The sequence below is a fragment of the Bos javanicus genome, chromosome 14 (genome assembly GCF_032452875.1).
Source record: "Bos javanicus breed banteng chromosome 14, ARS-OSU_banteng_1.0, whole genome shotgun sequence".
NCBI classification, from domain to species: domain Eukaryota; kingdom Metazoa; phylum Chordata; class Mammalia; order Artiodactyla; family Bovidae; genus Bos; species Bos javanicus.
Window position 1 is genome coordinate 30,637,777 of NC_083881.1, and position 10,434 is coordinate 30,648,210.

General features: G+C 41.7%; 1 protein-coding gene across 4 annotated transcripts in view; it reads left to right on the top strand.

Moving 5' to 3' along the window:
- TRIM55 (tripartite motif containing 55) overlaps positions 1–10,434 on the top strand; it is a 58,103-nt gene that overhangs the window by 30,372 nt on the left and 17,297 nt on the right. For 2 of the 4 annotated variants that reach the window (XM_061438870.1, XM_061438872.1), the window contains 5 exons: positions 4,815–5,048; positions 5,392–5,414; positions 5,517–5,641; positions 7,149–7,390; positions 8,708–8,995. In XM_061438870.1, the coding sequence (XP_061294854.1) occupies positions 4,815–5,048; positions 5,392–5,414; positions 5,517–5,641; positions 7,149–7,390; positions 8,708–8,995 (912 nt within the window). Of the gene's footprint in view, positions 1–4,814; positions 5,049–5,391; positions 5,415–5,516; positions 5,642–7,148; positions 7,391–8,707; positions 8,996–10,292; positions 10,381–10,434 lie in introns of all 4 variants that reach the window. The other 2 variants (XM_061438871.1, XM_061438873.1) reach the window with 2 other exon arrangements.

Here is a 10,434-nt window from a genome sequence, read left to right on the forward strand (position 1 = left end):
GGCTCTGTCTCTTCATTCTTTCTGGAGTTATTTCTCCACTGTTCTCCAGTAGCATACTGGGCACCTACCAATCTGGGGAGTTCATCTTTCAGTGTCCTATCTTTTTGCCTTTTCATACTGTTCACGGGACCCTCAAGGCACACGGCTTGGCTCATAGTTTCATTGTGTTCAATAAGGCTGTAGTTCATGTGATCAGATTGGTTAGTTTTCTGTGATTGTGGTTTCCGTCTGTCTGCCCTCTGATGAATATGGATAAGAGGCTTATGGAAGCTTCCTGGTGGGAGAAACTGACTGAGGGGGAAACTGGGTCTTGTTCTGATGGGCAGGGCTGGGCTCAGTAAATCTTCAGTAAATTTTCCAGTAGTCATGTATGGATGTGAGAGTTGGACTATAAAGAGAGATGGGTGCTGAAGAATTGATGCTTTTGAACTGTGGTGTTGGAGAATACTCTTGAGAGTCCCTTGGACTGCAAAGTCCATTCTAAAGGAAATCAGTCCTGAATATTCATTGGAAGGACTGATGCTAAAGCTGAAAATCCAATACTTTGGCCAGCTGATGCGAAGAACTGACTCACTGGAAAAGACCCGGATGCTGGGAAGGATTGAAGGTGGGAGGAGAAGGGGACGACAGAGGATGAGATGGTTGGATGGCATCACCAACTCAATGGACATGAGTTTGAGTAAACTCCGGGAGTTGGTGATGGACAGGGAGGCCTGGCATGCTGCAGTCTATGGGGTTACAAAGAGTCAGACACAACGGAGCAGCTGAACTGAACTGACTGACTGAATGAAAAGTTAATGATAAAACCTAATAATTCTGCTTTGATTGACAGGCTATCTACTTACTCTTTAGTATATGATCATCTATTGTTGATTTTTTTTTCCATGAAAAAGCACCCCCTTGCAGCCACACATCTTATTTTTTATTTGCACTAAAATATAAGAATGGCTAAAAATTAGAGCCTGTCAATTTTAATATGTCTATAAAGGCAACATCTAAACAATGTTTTTAAGATAAAATTTGTAGGTTACCTACTTGCTTCTAAAGAAGAAACCAAATGACTTGATTTTTTTTTCTTTTCATCTAGATGTTATGGCATTGGTTAGAAATAGTCTACCTATCATTTTATCATTTCCATGTGAGCAAAATAGTATTCCCTTTATATCCTCACCCCTTTTTGGTATATTTTACCCATACTGACTTCTCTCTAAAGACGGGATGGATTTTTTTTTTTTTTTTTTTTTTTGTGGCTGCCCCACATTGCATGTGAGATCTTAGTTCCCAGACCAGGGATCAAACCTGTGCAAAAAGCAGTGGAAGCACAGAGTCTTAACCACTGGACCACCAAGGAAGTCCTGGGATGAATTTCTACTTTCATTAAGGTATTACAAATATCTTTAATTTGTTCTTCTATATAAATAAATATAAATGTTACTGTCTCTGGCAGAACCAGGAGGAAGGTCAAGTTGCAGTCAGAGGCTTTGCATCAGAAAATGCTTGAAGGCCAACGCCTAGTGTATTTATGATGGAAGTTACTTCAATTGTTAAACACACTCATGCAGAAACACATATGTGTGGGCGTGCATGCACACACACACCACACCACACTACACTATACTCATAGGAACCACAGGCATCATATTTGAAAAAGTGAAAGTGTCAGTTGCCCAGTTGTGTCACTTTATGCAACCCCATGGACTCCTCCGCCAGGCTCCTCTGTCAATAGCATTCTTCAGGCAGGAATACTGGAGTGGGTAGCCCTTCCTTTCTCTAGGGCATCTTCCTGACCCAGGGATTGAGCCTGGGTGCCCCACATTGCAGGCAGATTCTTCACCATCTGAGCCACCAGGGAAGTCCAAAATATTTGTAAAAGTAATCTTGAAAGTTTGGAAAGTATACGTCTTGATTCAGTTAGTACACAGAAAAATGGGGGAGGTACTCAGCCTGGAACTGGGCTTAAAGATACACGTCTTTTTCCTCAAATAAATGAAAAGCTATGACAAAAACAAGGAGAAATCTTTGAGGTGGGGACCTTTATTTCGTGTGCAGAAGAGAGAAACACGGTTGCAGCCATGCTTTTGCATGTGACAGCTGTCCTTTACAGTGTGCTGTCTGCCAGCATTTTGATAATGCAGAGGTTCACATGTTCTGCATTCCATTTTTAGGTTGCTAGAAAGACTCCGCTGAAAGCGTTCCAGGTCCACATTTACAAAGGCACAGTGGATGTGACATCAGAGCAATCACTATCAGTAGCAAGGTGGCCTCTGAGAGTGTTTTTGTTTTTTTTTTTTTCCCATAGTATATACACCTGTTCCCTAATTGCCTCAGGGGGCAAGTTGATAAACTGAAGTGTTTGGTGTTCACTGACTTTCACGGCACTTTGAAAGTCTCATAGCCCAGAAAGATGGAGGGTTGACCATGCTAATATCTCATGTGTTTCTTCTACCTCAGAGTATGTGTGAAAAATAGAATTTCAACTTCATGGAGTGTTTCTATTTCTCATTTGAATATGACATTAGGTTAACCTGAACATCTTAAGTGAATTTCTAAAACTTTGTAAGTACCATTTTCATAATTCCAAAAAATAAGCATGTATTTTTCCCATTTCAGAAACAGAGTTGTCTAATTCTTACATATTTTACATAGAATTATATAAAGGCACATTCAGCAAGAGGAAAAAGAAAAAAAAAAACAAAAAACAAGTGAGGTTTTCCTCTTAGAAAGTAGAAAGTACAATAATTTCCCTCCCATCCACCTGAACGCTGGGAAAGTATGACAAGTGTTTTGATCTTACAATGCTTGATACCCAGTAAGCACTTAGGGAATCTTGTTAAAAGAATTATAATGAATGTGCTTCTGAAACAATTTGAGGTTTCTTGCCTGTAAAAGCCTACCTTCAGCTTTCAGCACGGTAGCTTTGTGAAGAGGCATATATTTAGTTCATAAGTGGTTCACATACATTTTTTTCAAATTAAAGCAAATCACAGCTATTTGGTTGGAGTAGCAAAGACCCAAGAGCTCAGAAACCTTGGCTATATGTGAGGCATCAATGCTAAATGGCAAATGACTTGAGAAAGTGACTTAACTCAGCTAGGTTTCAGTTTCCACATGAGTGAAATGATTGGTTTGGAGCAGGTTACTTCTGAGAGTCCGGGCTTCCCAGGTGGCGCTAGTGGTAAAGAACCCACCTGCTAATGCAGGTAGACGTGAGATGTGGGTTTGGTCCCTCGGTCAGGAAGATTCCCCTGGAGGGGAGGGCATGGCAACTCCCTCCAGTATCCTTGCCTGGAGAACCCCATGGACAGAGGAGCCTGGCAGCCTGCAGTCCATAGGGTTGGACACAACTGAAGCGACTTAGCACACATGCACTCACTTCTGATCGTCCACATAGCTTCAAAATTCTACAACTGAATGACTCAAATTAAAGAAAATGGAATCTAAATTTCACAAACATTGACACAGTGCCTATTGTATGCTAGGCAATATTATGAGTGCTTTACACCATATATAGTCATATAATAATAAAAAAGTACACGCTGTGCATGGGGTAGCGTTTTGGATACTGTAAAGTACAAGCAAATGATAGTTGCTGTTAAAATGACAGCAATTTTATTAAGGGTCAATATAACACAAATCATTTTTTAAAAGCAGACTAAAGGGCTTCCCCAGTGTCTCAGTGGTAAAGAATCCACTTGTCAATGCAGGAGACACGGGTTGATCCCTGGTCCAGGAAGATTCCCCATGCTGTGGAGCAACTAAGTCCATGAGCCACAGCTACTGAGCCCGTGCACCTAGAGCCCCGGACCACAAGTAGAGAAGCCACCACGATGAGAAACCCATGCACGGCAACCAGAGAGTGGCCCCTGCTTGCCACAACTACAGAAAAGCCTGCTCGCCAACGACGACCCAGCACAGCCAAAAATAAATAAATAAAATTATTTAATTTTTTTTAAAGAGCAGGATATTAACAGAAATAATATGATATAGGAATAAAGTAGTTGTTCCATTTAAACCACTCAATGTTAGATGGCTGACATAAGCTATCTAATTTTTATCTGGCTAAGAGAATACTTAGTCACTTATTTGACTAAGAGAATCCCACCTGACTGGGATTTTCAGGTGGCTTAGTGGTAAAGAATCTGCCTATAATGCAGGAGACACGGATTTGATCTCTGGGCTGGGAAGATCCCCCAGAGAAGAGCATGGCAATCCACGCCAATCTTCTTACCTGCAGAATCCCATGGACAGAGAAGCCTGGTGGACTACACTCCATGGGGTCACAAAGAGTTGGACACGACTGAGCAACTAATCCACCACCACTACCATACTTAAACTCATTCCAAAGCAAGATATAAAACTATTATATAAACCACCACCACTACAACACTTAAACTCAGTCCTGTCCACATTTAAAACCATGTCTATGAAATTCTCCACTTACAAAACACAAGATTGAAAAATAATCCATGGGGTTTCCTGGCAGTCTAGTGGTTAGGATTCAGCATTTTCACTGCCCTACCCGGGGTCCAGTTCCTGCTCAGGGAACTCAGATCCTGCAAGCTGTATGACTCATCAAAAGGAAAACAAAATCATCCATCCACTTGGCCAATTTGATTGACTGGGGAGAGTCTTAAGCAGCAAGTATAATAAAAATGGGATTTTCAACACATGAACACAGTAGGTATGTATACCGAAAGGATAGCCTGAGGGGAAAGAAAAAAAGTATCCTACATAAGTCAAGTTTCTTTTCTCCTGAAATGCCCATGTAATTTCTCCAGACACTCTTTGAACACTAACATTAGCTAACCCAACAGGAATGCTGCAGAAAACAGAAACAGGAACTCTGTGAGAAGTTTGATTACCTGTATGGCATCTTGGAGGAGAGGAAGAATGAAATGACCCAAGTTATCACCCGAACTCAAGAGGAGAAGTTGGAACATGTCCGTGCTCTCATCAAAAAGTATTCTGACCATTTGGAGAATGTGTCAAAGTTGGTTGAATCAGGGATACAGTTCATGGATGAGCCAGAAATGGCAGTGTTTCTGCAGGTAGGTATCTCTGGCCCCAGAGGAAACAAACCAAGACGGTGGGTGCTGAAGGACTGTCATTGAATTTTCAATATTTTCTGTACATCTCACTTAGATCTATCTTCTCAACTAAAATATATGTGTTTATCTCTCCATCTGTTTAAACTATTTCATAAGCATATATTTAAGGAACCATGGAGTTGCTTAAATATAAGAGGGATCTGGTATAGAAAACGGTAGTTATTTACAGCATTTAAAAACTAAGCTATGAGATGTTTAAGAGACAGCAAAGGAAAGAATTCAATTTCAACACATCTTTGATGAAAACAATTTAAGTAGGCTTGTCTTTTGTTTGCTTCCACAGAATGCCAAAACCCTGTTACAAAAGTAAGTAATTTTCATTTTTTGAAAAAAAGTATATCTTTCATTTTTACCCAATGCCATCAAACTTTACACAGTAACAGAAAGTGGGAACTTGTCTTTTTGCAGAATTTCTGAAGCATCAAAGGCATTTCAGATGGAGAAAATAGAACATGATTATGAGAACATGAACCACTTCACAGTCAACCTCAATAGAGAAGAAAAAATAATACGTGAAATTGATTTTTACAGAGGTTTGTTATTCTTGTGACCATTTGCCCAAAACTGCAGGTGTGTGACCGTGGAAGAAGGTTTTGGTGGGAGGAAAGGGGGATTCAGGATCATCTCCATAATGGATGTTGACAACTTCACAAGGATCATAATCCAACATGAAGCTCTATTTCTTGACAGAATCAAACAGTTTGTGGATGTTGTTTATTTAGCTTTGCCCATCACAGTGCTTGTTATCATTCAGTTATAGAGCATTAACTCTGGTTCATCAAATATTTAATAACTGATGGTGATGCTAATATCTCAACTTCAACCGTACACAATGTGTTAGCCATTATGATAATGATGTAAAGTGTCATCAGCTGTACGGTTAAGGATGAGATAAAAATAAAACATGGAAGACACTTGGATTTAGATACTGTACCATTAGCACTTTCACTTAAATACTAGAGGACAAGAAAAGTGAGTGAGTCATAGAGTGAGTCATAGAGTAAGTCACACCTGGAAATAAAACTGAGGCTATGTGATCAGATGTACTCAATGAGTTATAAACACATCCCTCTCATCTGGCCCAGAAATCCCATTCTTGGAAACTGATCCAGATGAGATAGTTGAAAAGAGAAGCTCAGTTAGATGATAGGGCTCCTTGGCTAGACCACTGTAATGCCATGGATTTATATCAGTGTCCACAGACATAACTTTAGAAGTAAATCTTCAGGATGGATGTTCTTTAAAAATTACTTAATATTGTCTATCATTAATATTGCCTGAGGAAATATTAAAATCAGTGGGTTATAGTATTGATACTATGTATAAGATAGGTAGCTGAGAACCTACTGTATGCAGGGAGCTCAACTCAGCACTCTGTGGTGACCTAAATGGGAAGGAAATCCAAACAAGAGGGGATAGATGTATACTTATGGCTGATTCACTTTGCTGTACAGCAGAAATTAATACAACATTATAAAGCAGCTATACTCCAATAAAAATTAATTTTAAATAAACCACATTGAAGACAGCACCCCCCCCAAAAAAAAATCAGATCAGTGGGTTTCAAAGAGTCATGGCATTAACTGTGGCAAAAATCATCCTTCACTGAACAAAGGAGGTGAGAAATTAAATAGGACCAGGGTTTTGTGTGTCTTCTGACATAAGGAAGAGATTTGCTTTTCCATTTAATTTGACAGAAAAAAGTAAGTGACAGTCCCAGCCCTCCAGGAACTGGCAGATGTGACAGAGCATGATGGATATGGGAACAGGCTCTGGGGGTGAGGCGGATGGTGCACGGTGGTCGAGAGGACCACACTTTGTACTGGGGAGGGGAGCAAGCAGGGTGGTGATGACTGGGACCACTTGCACAGCATCATGTCCACATTTAACTGGAAGTGCAAGCCCCCTGCTGTTGTCGAGTGTCTGATGGAGAGGATTTCCGTAGCCCTGACCTTAATCTGAGCTACAAATATTGGCCAGTCATGTTTTTCATGGCCGCAATGGTAATTATAACAATATGAAAACGCATTACCTTATCAGAGGATGAAGACGAAGAAGAAGAGGGAGAAGAGGGAGAAGGAGAAGGTGAAGAAGAGGGAGTAGAAGTGGAAGAGGCGGAAGACGTCCAGACTGAGTCATCAGGGGGAGATCAAAGTCCAGAGAAAGGCTTGGAGCCCTCTCCACCGACCTTGGAGCTCCAGGCTGCCCCTGAGGCACCCCCAGTTCCCTCTCCGGACCCCCCTCCAGCCCTGCTACCTGCTATGGAAGCCCCGGTGACACAGGTAACTCAGTTATGAGTTCCCTCTTGCAGGACACGCAGGTGTGCCTCCTTGCTGAGCAGCTCAAACCATTTATTCTACCTCAAGTAAAGGAAACGCCACGCCAGGCGTTTGTATATGGAGGACACGAGATTTTAGGGCCGTCACAGTGTCAGGGAGAAAGTCTTCTAGGGCACTCAGCAGGGTCTTTGTGGTTATAACCGGTTGGCAAGACTCAGTTTCACATAATTTTCCCACCCTCAAATCTGAGGCAATCTATGGCAATTGTGTATGTGTGTGTTAACATGTGAATTCATAGAGAGCTGAGAGCATGGCATTGACTTAGTATAGATACAGGGTATAGGCTAAGAGATAAAAATGGTTATATTTTCAGAATTTTGGATTTTCTGTAGGTAATATGAAACTAAATAGAGAAACCATGCTAGTTTATGTCCCTGTTGCTTACCCTGAAACAGAACTATAGCTTTTGGTCAATGGGCAAATAAAGGAAGCTGAGGTTTCCTATGTCTCTGTTATTTGATGAGATAATGTGTTGATAGAATTGTTTTTAAAAATTTCTTAGGAAATTAGCTCATCCCAGACACTGTCTGTGGTTGTCCTGTGGCTGACTTTATGTTTTCTAAGATGTCACTGTTTGGTTCTCAAGCGTCTGTATTGACTTCACGACACCTTTGACAGTCCCAACCCGTTGAGTTTGTGGGCAATGAAGACTTATCAAAAAAAAAAAAAAAAGTCCTGGTTTCAATGTGGATTGGAATTATCAATAGAAACAAAACTGCAAAGAGGGAACTCAAGAGATGGAATTATATCTTATGCTCTGTCTCCATAGGAAACTAAGCTAAAAGACTATAATTCCTGGAATCTTGAAATTCTGGGTGTACCAATTGCACTGAAATCGAAATGGGTATGATAATTAAATGACAGTTGGGTTTGATCAATTAGATTTCAATTTGGGGGTTGAGAAAAGAGGTTTTGGGGGACCCACGTATAATATACAAAATTAATTCTGGCCAATAGTTTGCCCTTTCTTCCATTATCTGCTACTTTATAAGCAAACTTTGTTTTAGGCTTCTGCTGTCTACCTGACCAAGGCCACAGTCTAGTGAGACAAGCCCAGGAAAGACGAGGGGGCACAAATAGACGCTGAGACAAGAATGCTGGCTGCATTCCTTGGCCTGAGCCCTTGTGGAGGGTGGGCTGAGCTGAAACACGCACTAGATCGGGCCCACACACAGAGAGCTATTCCTTTGCAAACCTGAAGGGAACTAAAATCCACTGCTTTTCTCTTTTTTTGCTTTTGAATTTATCCATCCTGTGAAGGGGGAGGTGGTGCCCACTGGCTCCCAGCAGACCACAGAGTCTGAAACTCCAGTCCCAGCAGCAACGGACACTGCGGAGCCCTTGCTTTACCCTAGTTGGTATAAAGGCCAGACCCGGAAATCCACCGCCAACCCACCTTCCGCCCCAGGGAGCGGAAGTCTCGCGCGCGTAGGGCCTTCAGGTTCCAAGGATGTTCATGCGCGGAAGGCTGAAGGGGCGGAAGCCGCAGCCAGGGAGAGGGCAGCAGTGAGTGGTAAGGATGCTAGCTCACCTGCAGCTACTTCTCAGGTTAGTGTCAATGAATGCTCTGGGGTCTGAATGCGCCCTGCGCCGCCTGGTCCTGCTGGGATGACAGCAAGGAGGAAGGGCTTCTGAAGGGGCGGACAGAACCTGGGGCCTGGGGGATAAGGGGAACGACTCATCTGTCCCAAGTTGGCTTGTTTTTCTAAGCCTGACATGAAGTGAAAGAGACACCAATTTGACTTTACTCTGCCCATGCGTGGAGACTTCACACCTGGTTGCCCAGGGGCGGGAGTGCAAGCGGGCCTGGCCCCTAGGCATGCAGGTGAAAGCTGCTTGTCTGCAGTGACTGCCTGGCATCCCTGGTCCTCCTCTGCACTGGCCACTGGCCCTTGTTGGGCCTTTTCTGCGTCCTCTCTGAGCTTCCAAAGACTAATCACTTGCTTCTGTGTCGTTCCCAACACCTAGCAGGCACGTTTGAGTCAAGTTCTATGTCGGCTCTGGAAAATAACCTCTGATTCTTGGGTTTTGGTTTTGGGAGCGTGCTGGTGAAGGCTGGACAAAGATAGTGTTGGCTTTATTAAACCAGTGCTTCCTACGCATGTGCTGCTGGGAGCAGAAAAGCACAGACTTCCCTCCTTTGGAATTTGTTAAGGGGTCATTTAATACTTTTTTTTTTTTTCTTATCAAAATACAAGTTTGAAGTTCTTCCTAACACTGGGCTAGATGTTTGCATGGCTCAAAGATTCCATAGAAGAAATCTTCTACAATTTCTTCACAAAGAAGAATGTTCATGGTTACTCCATACCCATGAGTATTCTTAAATGACGTGTGGGTGTTGCCCAGACAGGGGCTGGCGGAAAAAATATGCTCGAGTTCCGTGCTCCTGGGTTATCAGGTGATTTCAACAACAAACAGCATTTTTTCAAAAATCATAAAATTCTTACTGTTTTAACTATCTGCTCAAGTGAACCTCGATTTCCATGAGGTAATAAATGGAAATGATTTTTGGAAAATTCAAAGATGGACTGCTTTCGTGCCATGTATTTTCATGAATGAAAAATGACAAAAAAGATATGTTTGTGTGAGGAAATCTTTGAAGGTTATTTTAGGTTGTAAAAAAAGTGGAGTAGAAAGTTTTCTAAAAGACGGATGGAAAGTTTATTTCTAGAAAGTTTATGGGATTCCTTACATATTTAGTGGACATTGAGTCAGGCAGAAAGACAGTAATACAATAACCCAAGATAGGAGCACAATCGAAATGAAAATGAAAAATCCATCTGAATGAAGATGAAAATATTATTTGTGATAATATCAGTGAAGCTTTCTTCTTGTTTTCTCACAGGAGTTAGGAATCTGCCTAGCACTTTTGGCTTTTCTTATACTTCACTACATCTGGCGTCAGATTCAATGCTTGATTTTTACTTTAATGGGTAGGAAATCTTTTCTTTTCCCTTGACTAACATCTCATGTAGCTCTTCAATAAT